The sequence below is a fragment of the Parasteatoda tepidariorum genome, chromosome 2, assembly GCF_982258835.1.
Source record: "Parasteatoda tepidariorum strain Cologne lab strain chromosome 2, Ptep-v5.0, whole genome shotgun sequence".
Taxonomy (NCBI): Eukaryota; Metazoa; Arthropoda; class Arachnida; order Araneae; family Theridiidae; genus Parasteatoda; species Parasteatoda tepidariorum.
Genome location: NC_141756.1, coordinates 78,540,413 through 78,555,177, shown reverse-complemented (window position 1 = coordinate 78,555,177; position 14,765 = coordinate 78,540,413). Strand labels below are relative to the sequence as shown.

General features: G+C 28.8%; 1 protein-coding gene across 4 annotated transcripts in view; it reads right to left on the bottom strand.

Annotated features, from left to right (window-relative positions):
- Positions 1-351: 351 nt before the first annotated feature.
- Imp (IGF-II mRNA-binding protein) overlaps positions 352-14,765 on the bottom strand; it is a 50,086-nt gene continuing 35,672 nt past the window's right edge. For all 4 annotated transcript variants that reach the window (XM_016048154.4, XM_016048153.3, XM_016048152.4 and 1 more), the window contains exons 5-14: positions 14,518-14,679; positions 14,122-14,208; positions 13,585-13,627; positions 12,757-12,851; positions 10,387-10,503; positions 9,120-9,549; positions 7,868-7,954; positions 6,166-6,294; positions 3,740-3,853; positions 352-1,503 (exon numbers count right to left, since the gene is read on the bottom strand). In XM_016048154.4, the coding sequence (XP_015903640.1) occupies positions 1,393-1,503; positions 3,740-3,853; positions 6,166-6,294; positions 7,868-7,954; positions 9,120-9,549; positions 10,387-10,503; positions 12,757-12,851; positions 13,585-13,627; positions 14,122-14,208; positions 14,518-14,679 (1,375 nt within the window). In that variant the 3' untranslated portion in view covers positions 352-1,392. The remainder of the gene's footprint in view (positions 1,504-3,739; positions 3,854-6,165; positions 6,295-7,867; positions 7,955-9,119; positions 9,550-10,386; positions 10,504-12,756; positions 12,852-13,584; positions 13,628-14,121; positions 14,209-14,517; positions 14,680-14,765) is intronic.

Below are 14,765 nucleotides of genomic sequence, written 5' to 3'. Positions count from 1 at the left end.
ATCTGTAAAATACTACTTTAGATGCTTAATTGTGGTAACATTTAGTACTGTATATTAGGTAATATTATATGCATACTAATATTGATACTGTGGTAAATTTATTTTTAATTTTTATATGCTCCCAAAATTTACAAGAATTAATCCTTTTACAAATTGTATAACTTTTGAATTTTATGTTAAAGAGAGAACAATCAGTAATCCATATAAAGTTAGGTTTTGCAAGCTCAACAAACAATGTAAATCCCTTAGTTTAAAATATAACTACCATTTTCTAAATAATTAAAAAAAGCCACCAATTCTATCTTTCTATACTTAGAAATTATAAAAATTTACACAAAGAAATCACACATATAAGAATTGAAAAAAGTTTATTTTTTGTTAAATGGCAGTTTGGCAAAAATATTTGATTTGAAAATGCATTTATTTGTACTTGAATACAATAAACCTTTAGAAGTTTCACATATCCATTGAGAAGCATTTTATTTGTATATGTTTATTGCGATATCTTTAGAAGAAATTTAGACAATTTCAAGGTAATTAAACAAAACAGATGAGCCACATCTTTATTTTTAGTCTCAAAACCATAATTAAAAATTCCAGAGTATACAATGACATAATGCTATAAACTGAAACTCAACATTGCACAATTTTTCTGGCCATTTTTCCAAACAATTTTGTGTCATAACAATACATATTACAACAAATTCAAGAAGGGCAAAAGAAATACAGCGACTAGCACGTTTTATGTTCAATGAGGTAGAAAATAAACTTAACGCTCGAAAATTTATAAATAAAAATATTGGAATCCAGCACCAGCTAGCAAAATGTAGCACAGACTAGAATAGGATTCCAAATAGAGCACCAAGCTCAAAATTACTTTTTCATTTTATGTCCAATATTGCATAGTTTTATAACAATTGCACTGACCATAGAGATAGATCGTTATTCTTGAAGGAGAAACTAATTTTTTAAATTCTTTGGACCGCCTTTATCACATGCATAAAAAAATCCACAATAAAATTTAACGGAAGTGTTCCTCCAACAAGTTATCAAAAATAAACTTTTCATAAATATATTTCATTTACAAATAAAGAAAGGAAACAAGCAGCCACAGAAACAGTGGTCTTTTTTTTCTTAAAAGTTTTGTACTAACTAAATATTGGCATTTATATAACTTTTAATAACATCTCAGTTGATTTGTTCGCAAAACTCCTACAAATACCTCTGCACAATTAAACTCTGCAGATTTTTTTTTTTAAAAATTATTTGTGATAAATAGAATAATCATTATGTTAATTTTTCTGTCATTTTTGGAAAGTCAATTTAAATGTATAATACAACATTGTAAGCATCACAGAGATAGGTACAGAGGTTTTGTACAGTTTTTTAAATTTATTTAGTTACAGTTTGTAGTGTAGGTTGAGACATTCGTCGTCGTGGTTGCTGTTGTGGTTGAAAACCATTGCTCTTGTATACAAGAGCTCTTATCTGCCGCTGGGCAGCCTAAGAAAAAAAGAAAGCAAGAATTACAACAAAAGAAAGAAAAAATTCTAATAAGTGGCATATAGTTCGCTCTCCAAGAGTTGGCACTTTGCTCCACCCAGGGGTGATTGTGAGCCCAATTCAAAATTCCGGAACATTTTTGGGATTAAAAAAAAAACAGTTTGAATTGAAAAATTAGAAATAAATTTAAGCAAGTTTTTTTCTTCCTTTTTCTAAATATTTCTTGGTTTACTTAAAATATATTTCAAATTTTACACATTCCTATACCATTTACACATACCTATGATGACCTGGAGAAGTAATTAAAGTTTACAAATATATCTTTCTTTCTTGAGTTAACAATCATAATAACTATTTGCTGATGGAAAAAAAATGAATATTAACCATGAATATAAGTTTGTAAATTATCTGGCTCTCCCTTACAAACAAATAAAATAAATTGTGTTTTTAAGTTCCACCTTTGAAAATGTGATTTTCGGAAATTTCTGCGACCAATGATTTGTTTGAAACATCTGGACCTTCGATCTCCGGAAACTTCCGGATCACTGTTAGCGAAAAATCTGGAAGCCCGAATTTTTTCTGGAGCACAATCAGCCTTGTCCACCTCCTTGGCCGAAGAGTTCATATCACCGTGGGAGTAAGTGGAGGAACGTCTCCGAGCTTCAAATTGAGACAACCATTAATGCGAGCCAAACGCAAACAGTGATTTATTTTTCAGTCACTTACTTCGCTTTATCCTCTGCTATTATACTTTATGTTACTCTAGCTAATTAAATATATTTTAAATTTAAAAACTGCTGTTACCTCAGCAAAATGTCTCAAAAAGGATAAACTATTCACTCAAAAGAGAAATATCAAATTTATGTAAAAAATGTGCATAAAGATTGCGAAATAAATATTTTTGTCATACGATTGAAAAAAGAAAACCCAACATTGTTCATATCCTTCTCCCAAAAAATAGCGAAATCGTATAGTAGGTACTATGGGATGAAGGCGGAGTCAAGTGCCAACTCCTGGTGAACGAACTACAGCTGTCTCTTAAATGTATGCCCATCTTTCCTTTTCAGAATCAAGACAAGTCTTAGTGACCAGACAATTTTAAAACAGAATCTTTATTATTTGTAGTAATTAGTAACAAATCTACATTAGATATAAATTAAAATTAAAACAATGACTTATAAAATATGAAGATATTTTGAACTATTGCCGTAGACAATACTTACATGCTCCTTTTTTTGAAGGAATCATTTGTTTGTACAAAGCAGCACTTAACTTTGAAAAGTTGATTAGAATTATACTCCTTTGCAAATACTGTAGGATTCCCCCTTCCTGATTCTATTTGCACCATAATGTTAAATTTTCTTGCACATAACTAAACAAACTAGTAACAATTAAATTTTCGGCAATGAAATCTAAGAGCATTCTTTAGCAAAATCCCAACCAACTTTTTCAAACAACAAAAAGCTTGTTGCTCACATAAAATGAACATTTTTAGGAAGTTTAGTATACACTGCTTATTTTGTACAGCTGAATTATGACAATGTTGTTCAAATTAAATTGAGAAAACTTATTTAAGGCTTATGTAAAGGAGAAAAAAAACTGAAATCTACTTAGGCTAACAGAAATGTTTGTATAAAAAAGGTTTGGGTAATATTCTACCGTATTTTAAGATTCTTTATAATAAAAAAATTGGTGGATGAAGGCTATTTGCGACATTTCAATGAAGCAGGATTTCAGGAAGCAGACTTCTACACAGGGTTATACGATACTTTAAATAAGCCTACATACACATTTGTTATTACACTACAGCAACATACACAGTGACAACTTTAGACCTAATTGAAAAAAATATTCAATAATAAAAATGACTAGATATTTGCATTTAGTTTATGACTTGATCAACAGGCTTGCCATCAATTTCTGTGCGGTGGCACAAGAATCCATAACAATATTGCCTTAAAAAAATTAGGGGAGCAATGACAAATTTGCTCTGATTGATTTAGACTCAAACACTATTCTGTTCTTTTTCAGTAAAAATGCATGCTCTAATAAATAATTTAAAAAAAAAATCCCATAATGCCCAGCTAAGTTTCTATTGAACCTCTTCAAGTAGTTAAAAGTCCCCCCCCCATACAGTTTAAGAAACCAAACTAAAGATCCAAAAAATGTGTAGACATCCCTTGTAACTTTACTCTGTAATTCAATCAATATGCATCAAATATAATTAAAGACTCACTTGTGTGCAATAAAAATCACCAATAATGTGGACGGATGTCTCATCAGATTCTTGGGTTCTAGCATCTTCAGGGAATTTTATAAGAGCATGTGTTACTCGCTGCAAATCTCTTACCTACAAAACACAATAAACCTTTAAATAGCAATTACTTTACAATAGCACAACTGAAGAATGGTTAACTATAGTCTGTTCAACGAGAACTGATAGTGAAAGTAAACAAAGCGGAGTGCTATTTGGTGCCGGAATAATGACAAATAGCGCCTATCAGTCAGCAAAAACTTTTATTTCTTAGAGCAGTGTTTCCCAAACTTGTGTCTTTTGTGTACCCCTTTCTAAATTTTCTGTATCGCTGTGTACCATTAATAAAAAAATGAATGTATTTTTTACTATAAACAAAAGTTAAAAATCACAACTAGCTGTTGACACTACTAATTTTTAACTGTTAACTCTGCAAAAAATATTCAACAGAAAAATACGTAATCGTAAATTTTCATGGCTAGCTTTGCTTTTAAATAAACTTTTTTGAAATTTTTGTTTGTTACAAGATATTTCTCATAAGAACGCATACCCCCACTAAACTGCTCCCGTACCCATGGGGGTACGCGTACCACACTTTGGGAAACACTATCTTAAAGGGTTGTTTGTTTCGCTGTGGTCTTTTTGCAGGTGTTTCATGAGCAATATGGAAAATAAAGTGATGCTTTTAAGTCCTCCTATAAAACGGCAGGAAACTGAGATGGAAATAATATTGAACATTTATAAAACAGAAGTGCATTAAAAACCAGATGTTCCAATCATGATGCGGCTTCTGCATCGGGAGTTAGCACAGCTTCTGTTTTCAGAATTATTAAAGAATATAAAAGGGATGGTATATTACATTCACTGAAGACGACTAAATTTCGTAAAACTTTTTTGGATGACATTGACGATTTCTACAAAAATGCTGTAAGAAGAAAAGTTCATGATTTTTTCCGCCGTAACGGAATTCCGACAAAAAACAAAGTTCTCAAAGCTGTGAATAATAATTCTGAATTACCAAACTTTAAAAGAACAACATTTTATTCCCTGTTAAAAAAATTAGGCTTCAAACATCAAAAATCTACCTAATTTTATTTTTACTTTTTAATGATATAATGATTCGTTATTATCCATAATTGATTTCATTCTTAATACAGTAATTCTTAAAATTTTGTTCTTTTCTGCGTAGTTTAATATAATTATTTTTGTTTTCAGTACAGTTATTAATTAATTACAAAAATTCAAATGCTACTTAAAATTAAATAATTTTGATACTTCATTCCATTTTCAAAAACCTATTGAATCGAAGCTAACAAACTGCTTTTTTTTTTATAAGTGGGTATATTTTTCTTAACTAAAGATTTTGTGAGACATATAAGAAAGTTCCAAGTTTCTTTTAGTGTAATTATTTTCGTAATACTTCCCTTAGAAAAATAAAGATAACAGTTTAAAAATAGAAATAAATGCAGTTCCTTCAAATATACGAGTATTTTTAAATCAATCGGTGAAACATAAAACTATTTTAAATATTATTCAACTTTTAATAAATTTAAAAAAAAAATTGTAATAATGAAAATAAAAATTATTTTTTTAAACATATTCTTTCAATTCTATACGACTTTTACGATGGAATTATAAAAGTTATATTTTGCATAGATATTTATGCAAAATATATTAAAGCTAATTTAATTTTAACTTTAAAAAGAATACTTTTAACTATTTTCAAAATAAAATTATGTGTTTGCTGAAATAATTAGAAACATATATTCATGCAAATATTTTAATTTTGCACTTTCTTACCTAATTTTAAGGTATCAAAAACTGAATATCGCTTTCGTTTTTCTATGAAAGCGAAAGCTCTGTTGATTCAAACGAAATCGCCAATTCAGCGAAGAAACCGTTGAAGTGGCAAACGTTGGCGATCTAACAGCAACCCTTATGTTTACTTCCACTATCAGTTCTCGTTGAACAGACTATAGGTTCGAAGAAGTTTCAGTGGGCAAATTATAAACCATGATGTTTATTAAATTAGTGTATCACATATTCTTAACCAATCACAATTTAAGGATTACTAGATATGGGAAGTTAGAAAAGGACAGAAATAAGAAACAGAACTTTTGGAATTTATCAATAACTCAAAGCAAAATATTTTTAATTTAATACATAAATTTATATTTTTTTTTTATTCAGACTTCTTAAAATATTAGCCACAGATTTAAATTTTGACATCAGGTTTAAATAGGTAAGTGGTTTACATAAGTTAAAACAAAATTAAACTTATTAGAACAAAATATTTTATTGGCAATTTAGAATTTAGTTTTAAAGGTTTACATTATTTACTAACATTTTAAAACATTAAGATTTGTAGTTAAGTTAAAATAAATGGAAAAAAAGAAAGAAAAACTTACAGTTTGACCACCTTTGCCAATGATGCGTCCAACTTGATTTGTGGGTACAAACATTTCTACTTTTAAAGTAGCTTCTTGGGGTCCAGGATAACCTTCAAAGCCAACTTTCTTGAAGATCATAAATTGGGCCTAAAATAAATGTTAAAACTCAATTTTTTGTTGTTGTCAATAATGCAATTAAAAATAATGTTTCTGGTTGCAAGTTTAAAATTTTTTTAAATGGAAAGGAAATTTTTTCTGGTCAATTTACTTCACACCAACAAAACATTTGGACAAATTTTCTCTCAAAATCTGATGCTGAGTAGAAGAAAAAAAAAATTCTTTATGAAACACAAAAGTGGGAATAAAAAGTCTGAAAATACTTATCAACTTGAATCATAGAAAAATAAAAGCCCACAAAACTATTTTGCCCAAAAAGAAAACATTAAGATTATTAAAAAAAATTTTCAGTGTACATAGTTCAAAAAACTTTAATTGTATACACAAATCGTGATTAAAGAGAATAATACATATATATAAAAAAAAAGTAGAAATATTTTTGCAAATTTTTTTCACCAGATGAAAAAGCCAACTATGATTTTTATTTTGACAAAACTATTTTTGCTTCATGTTGGAAAAAATCCTTTCAAAAACAGCCTTAAAGGGATGAGGGAAGATAAATTGATTGTATATTCTTCAATGTAATTGTTCTCCAATGTAATAATTCACTGTAAATTTTTTCTTTAAATAAAATTTAAAAAAAAACCCTCACTTTTTTTTAGATTTTCACAATTGGAGATCGTGAAATTGCAAAAAAAAAAAAAAAAAAAAAGTATTCAATTTGTTATATTCTGTTAAATTTGGCTAATTGTCCAATCCAAATTGGATTGGACAATTAGCCAAATTCCATTGCCAAATTGTTAGACAAACCTCATGCCCGCTGTAAGGTACCATTAAAAAAAGTAAAATTAATTCTTAAGTTGAATTCTTCAAACAGATAGAACATACAAGAATTTATTAGAATTAGAACAAGACCAGAACAGCAATTGTTAGTTAAGACACAAACTATACCAATTTGAATAAAAAAAACTGGTAACATATTTATAAGATTGCCCCATAACACTGGAAAATATGGTAAGTAAAATTCTTACACACTAGGTATTTCCATTCAGCCTTAATAATTCTAGTTTAATCTTGTGCTCACATATGATCAACAATTTGCAAAACTCTTTGAAAACTGATTTTAAAACAGCTGTTTGGTTAAATATAAATAATTTGAACCTTACATTGATGCACATAATGCAGCCCTTGCATTAATAAATTTACAGTTACTAACTAGTCAATGATCTGCATTAAAAGCAACACAGCAGGGGAAAAAAATGGAAAAAGGAAAGTTTGAAGAAAATCATATTACACTATTTAAACAATGGTACAATAGTAAGAAAAAAGTTGAAAAATAGAATTAAACCTAGTTTTTGTCAATCATACACAACATTTAATTCAGGAAATTTACTTTAGTTCAAATACTTTAAACTGCTTATTTCAATAATAATATTTTGCACTATTTTTTTTTTTTTTTACTGTACAAAAAAGAAAAGTACATTTCATATTTTAATTCCAACTTAACAGAATTTAATTTTCTTCACTTTTCAACATGTTTTCAATTGTTTCGAACTTAGACATAAACAAAATCAATTATTGGTCGTAATATATCAAGTATTACCTTCCATTGAGAATCTGATGTTCCAATTATACAGACTTTTCTTTCAGACTGTTTTTCTAAAGGTTCATCCTTTCCTGGTTGGATCACCTAAGAGAATAAATATTTACAAAACAAACAGAATGTAATTATCATATCACCCTTATCAATTTAAAAATGTATAAATCAATAATTTCCCTAATAAAAATTTATGCAGTTTTAAAAATAGATATTTTTTGGAAGTGACCAAGTGTTAAAACTATTCAACTATATTCTTTTTTTGTGCAATTTAAACTTATATTTAAAAGAATCTTAAGAGCAAAAATTAGGACAGCAAAAGACGAAATTAGTAAGATTTTTTAATATTAGCTGACCTAGTTTAATTTATTTTACGATTCATATTAGTTAAAAGACTGAGTGTTTGCAATGTAATATGATGTCCAAGGCTCCCAACATGGAACAAGTAAAATAAGAAAAATAATGACTTAAATACCATCACAGACACCTCACAATTACATGAATTGCCAACACACTAGAGCAATTTAAGTTGCCCATTGAAAGGGCACTGTAATTAACGTCTGGCATTTAGCTGGAAATTCGTACACAATATTTAAAAAGATTGGACCACCACACTATATGAAAACTTAAAACACCTACGCAAAATGTTGGAAAAGCAAGAAGTATAGTATTTGATGACGAAACTAAGATTTTTTTTAATTAAATTATTTAAGTTCCACTTTAAATAACACGAGGAGCTAGAGTTTCCGAGTACGCTGCTCTGAATAAAGATTGCAATGTTTAATTAGTATTCCACTATATCAGTTATAAAAAAAAACAAAGCTTCGATATTTGCGGTAGAGAGAAATTAAAATAAGTTGACTAGTCTTGATACAAGTTAACAGGTGATAGCAATACTTAGGAGATAGCTGAAAATACTTTTGCTATAAAACTAGTTTGAATTATACAAACCGCCAATTAAAAGCCCATTCTAAATTTCTTTGTAACTTAGCTCTAGTTTAGTTACGAAGATCACTAGTAGATAAATATAGAAATTATGAAAATAATTAACTCTTGTTCAATAAATTGTACTTGAAAATTAATGGAAATAAAATTAATTGATAAAATTTATGGAATTAAGCCTCAAGATCGTACTAATGGGAAAAAAATCTGGTACATTCCTTTTAAAGAAAAAAAGAAAATTAAACTGGTGCAAATACTAAGTTACTATATGTTTTAAGATGTGCTTAAATAAAGATTTTTAGTTTCATAATAGTACCTTTATGCTAGCTCCTGAAGAGCTAATCATGTCTCTAATAGTACTTCCGCCAGTTCCAATTATTGCTCCAACAGCAGTGCTGGGTACGTATATATAGACTGTTTCTTTCTGTAAATCAAATGAAGGTGGCAAGGAACTCTGATTATACCCTAATGGCATACAGGGTGGAGGTCCGTACATTCCATAGGAGCCACCAGGAGGACTTCCCCTAGGAGGTGGCACAATCCCTGGAGCACACGTAGTAGACATCATAGCCATTGGATGAACACCAGGATACATGTACGTTTGGGAAGCCATAGCTGCAAGATCATTTTCGTAACTTTGTCGTAGTTTCGAACTTATCATCCGCTCGGATTTACTCATGTTCTCAAGTTTTCCTTTAACTGTGATGACACGTTCCAGGTTAAAGCTGCTTACGTCATGTATGTTACTAAAAAGAAAATTCATGATGTTATGGCAGGTTAAGCATTGACCGATAAGTTAACGAGTCCCTCCCCACAAAAAATAGGCAATTTAAATAATTTTATTGGAAATTTTAGAAGATACACTATTGTAAAAGTGAAAAAGGATTCACTCAATTTCAGAAAAAAATTCCCCGAATTTTCCAGGTAAATTTCAATGAAAATCCATACCACATTTTATCTATACTACGAAATTTTTCATCAGAAAATTTGGATTCTTTTATTTGTTATGCCAAGTATCAGACCTTTTGTGTAAAATAAATATTATATGAGAATGGAAGCATTTCAGTATGTCTAAAATGTAAAATTTTTACAATAAATAATTGTATTAGATGTTAGAATTATTTAATTCGAACCTCAATAACTGACAATTTTAAGACTGGTTTTTTCCAGTAATAATGAAGGAATTTTCCAGGTTTTTGTAAGAAAATTGCAACTTTCCCTGACAATTACAGGATTTCCCTGTTCTCCCTGATCCGTGTGAGCCCGGCAATTTAAAATAAATGTTAAATGCAATAACTTTTTAACAATTCTATTGGCAAACTAGACTAAGTTCCATTTCTACATTGACAAAGGCAACTTATAATGGTACAAATTGATGAAGTTTTAATATTACACAATATTTAGATATTGAATAATACAGTGAAGAACAAATTTGCTTACATTTATGGCACTAGAATAAGTTAACTAAATATGTAGCATAATAGAAAAAGAAATATAAATTTGAATCTCCAGTTTGTAGACAAAGATAAAATATTAAATATTATAGAAATATATTGATTATTAAAGTAAAGCTGTAAATTTACCTAGATACAGCAACTTTTGTTTCTGTCTGTTCCATGATTCTTTTAATGGTGCTGCCATTCTTGCCAATTATCCTTCCAATAAGATTATTATGGGCTAAGATCTTTAATGGTATTTCCCTAAAATAAATACTTCATTTATAAAAGGAAAAGAGGAACTTCAAACTTTAAAAAAAAAATCCAAATAAGACAATTTTGTTTAACACGTTGACTGCTGCGTCATGCATATTCGTGTGACAGCAAAGTTTCTAACCGAGACGCGTCACCCAAATTTGGATGACGCTTATTTGAATACTGGCGAAAGATATTTGTATGCATTTGAAAAAAGATTTCACAGGAAGTGACAAAACTATTGAATTGTTATAAACGTAATACAACAATTATTTATTAAAAAAAATTGCGAACCTTGTAAAAGCTCTCTTGTTCACTACTATTTGACTCACTAAGAAATAAGATTTCCATTTTTCTTTTCAAAATTTCAACGAACTAGGGTAAAGATTTTTAAGTTTTACTCCTCCTTACTCAAAGATTCAGTAAAGTTCGTGTAAAGTGGTGAGATGAGAAACAGATGCAAAACAACGAACACAAATAAACAGACATGATACCATGGAAACAAATGGAGCGAGATATTATTCTTGTGACCACTTGAGACTCATTTTTAAAAGATTGGGAGTACTTAGTAGAATATGCTTCATATAGCAGTACTTGTGGCCTGAATTAGATTTCACTGTAAATGCGAGTGGCAGTCAACGTGTTAACAGGAGAATTAAAGAGTTTATTGGACAAACATAATTTAAATTAGCAGTGTTATAGCAGTATTAAATTAGCAGCAATTAATGTTATATATTCACAATCAATCCAAGAAGTTAAACCTTTGAAATGTTTTTAGAATCTTTCTTAAAATTTAATTGTAATTAGATCTTTAATCTGTGTTTCTATTGGCAAGCCAGTGTTTCCTTAAGGATTTGAATGTTTACATTCAATGAAAGATATTATGCTAGAAAAGGAACCCAATAAAATTTAACTGAAAAATGCATGCATACTTAAAGAGTTATCTCTAATAGTTCCCCACAAATGTATCAGTGAAGAATTTTTTAATAATAACCATTAGAACATTAAAAAAATTAAATTCACATATCAGATGAAAGACAAGCATTTAATCTAATTTACTGCTTCTCCTTTGTCAGCTATACTAGAAAGAATTTTTCTCTAACTTTAAATAAACAGGGGTCAGTCTAGGTTTTTCTGAGAGGTACCTATCTTGTGGAAATTAAAAATTATCTTAAAAAATCAACACAAAAATATGGATTTATTGCTTCTTGCGAGACACAAAAATAAAATTTTAGGAAAAAGTATTTTGTGAAACTACAGTTTTTCCTAAAGTTGAATTTGTGAAGGTACCCCTAAGCGGTAGTAAATTTGGCTTGGACAGACCCCTGATAAATATAGCAAATAAATAGAGAATTTTTTTGCTAATTATTGTTCCAATAATACTTTTTACTATCATTTGTTTTAAAATATAGCTTGAATTTAGATGATATTCACTGGAAACTAATAAATTTCACATATTCGTACAGTAAAACCTTGTTTATTAGTTCCAGATTTACTTTATTAACAGCTTTAAGCTGTAATGTGAACATGTTGAACCATTTTATATCAGATACTGTAGCAATGTTTTTAGCAACATCCCCCTTCACAGTAATCTATATAATTTCATACATTTCCTATTGTAATATTAACATGAATTTAGCTGAGATACCATAAATTATATTTATTAATCAATAAACTTATTCAAATATATCAAGAAAAATAATCAGTTGATAAAAAATTGTTTAAAACTGGAAAACTTTTATCTATAGATTGATTCATTACAGAAAATAAGAAATCGTTGGGAAAAAAAAAAGTTAAATTGGAACCTTTAAGTTTTCAGAAAATTCATAGTTCACATTCTGCTTTAAAAAGTAAACACACAATACTTTTATGGCTATGACTAAAGTCTATTTCTTTTAAGCCAACAATGCAAAACAAGTTTGTGAATAAGAACTATATTAAGTTATACGAAGTATTGAAAACATTGTTCGCTGGAGTTTTGCATAGATTACATTGGTTAGATTTCCATAGCAGGGATGTTGGGATTTGGCGCAGAGTATCTAGCCATGAAAAGACTACAACTTTTTTTGTTATATTTTTGTTGAGTTTCTAATTGTAATGAATTTGAATGTAGTAATTGAAATTTAGATCAACACAAGCTAAAGTTAAAGGCTATGATAAAAAAAAAACCTCATGAAACATAAAATTACTAAAAACAGTCCACATTAATGCAGGTGAAGAAACAGTTTAATCAAATGAATTCAATAAGAATAGTATAATTACCCCCTATTTGTAGTGTTAGCTTCTTGTTGCATAATTTCCATTATTTTTTGGCAAGCTGTGGAACAATTATCTGGAGTACCATAAATGGTGATTACCTGTAAAAAATAATAAATTGGCAATCCTTTTTAATTAACTAAGATTTTACAGACAAACACTATTAACAGGCAAATAATTTTTTGACTGAATATATTAGATGAAAACATTGGATTTTTCAAATGACTACAATAACCATCTTACTGACTATAGTAACCAGATAAAGATCAACTTCAAATATGAGATGACAGACAGTAGAACTAAAGAACTGAACTTCGTAGAACTCAAGTTTCAGAAATAGATAAAATTTCCATTAAAACTTACTACTTCTAATGTTTTGCTTTCTTTCGAAACTATGAAAGAAATACCCCAGAATATTAACAACAAAGCATTTTCTTTTTATTATAAATTAGAGAAAGAACTTTTTTTGAGTCTAAAATCAAGGAAATCATGACAGTTTCTCAGTGCAAGCTTTAAAATTTCAAAGGAAAAAAAAAATTTGAAATATGTATTTTTGTACATTTGCTTATAAAGGAAAAAGCTGGAATTCTTCAGTTCCTGATATAATGAATCACCCAGTTTAAGGAATAAAAATTTTAGTCCAGTTAAATGTAAAATCAAGGACTGATAAATTTAAGGGAAAAACAAAAAAAGCAGCATAAACTCTATGGGTAGACTTTTCCTTTATTATTGTGACCATTCTTGTAATCTGATTTTCCTGTTTTGTTGCCACCCCGATGTACTGATAAAAAATGTGCATAAACAAAAATACAGAAAACGATATTGACAACCAACCTTTTCAGGAGAACCAGCATTTTCCTTACGATGCACATCTACCCTGCAATAAAAATAATATTTTGTAAAATAATGTTATGTTTTTTACATTAATATCCCAAAAAGATGGAAAAATACACTGTAGTTATTAAAACACTGAATAACTGGCTGAAATGTCAGATTGTTCTTTACATAAAGGAGCAGGCTTTGTAGTCTGGCACACTGACCACTCAGCCTTCTGGGTGGCAAATATATATTTCAATTTTAAAGGCAATTCATTCAAGATTATAAGCTTTGTGAGCATTGCAGATATAAAAATATCCTTCCCGTACTTGCATTTACAATCTAAGTATTTGAAATAAACATTCAATATTTTGCCATAATTAGGGAAATTATAACATGCTTAGTTTTAATTTAATAGAAAAATGAAACTCAAATTTTAATATATCTTTTATACCACAATGTTAAAACTTAATTATTTCATATTATTAAAAACTAAAATTAGTATCAGAAAAATGGATTAAAAAACACATGGAATTCAAGCAAAATTCATTTTACCTCGCTCTAGATTGCTGAGTTATTTGTCTAATGGTTCCTCCTGCTCGACCAATGATAGCACCAACCATATCACTCAAAACAAGAATTCTACAAATAAACAGAAAAAAGGTAAATACCAATATAACATTAAAACAAGAACTAAATTTAGTGAAATAAGTATCGTACAAATATGTTGAAAATAAAAAAACTCATGCAATAGAAATTTAGAAACAAGAATAAAAAAAATAAAATAAAATAAATAAATAAATAAAAATAAACATTAAAAAGGATTCAAACTTTAATATAGATTTAAACATAAATGTGTGAAAAATACAATATAACACTGATTTTAGTTTAAGATAAAGTTTCACTGACAAATACTTAGATCCAAAGTAAGTATATAAAAATTGATGATACCTAAGAGGAAAGTCGTTTGATCTATACATTCCAGAATTGTTGAAAGGACGTGAGCCAGCTCTTCCTCTAGGTCCACCCCTTCCTCTACCTGCATCCATCAGGTATTCAGCTTTAAGAAATGTACCAGGTTGCAGTTGGTAATTGTTGAGCTGCTGTAAAGCCCTGATTTAAAGATTTATGGAATTAATAAGAAATAATTCAGATAAGAAAATAATAATTACTATATAAATTTTATTTAAACTGCTGAG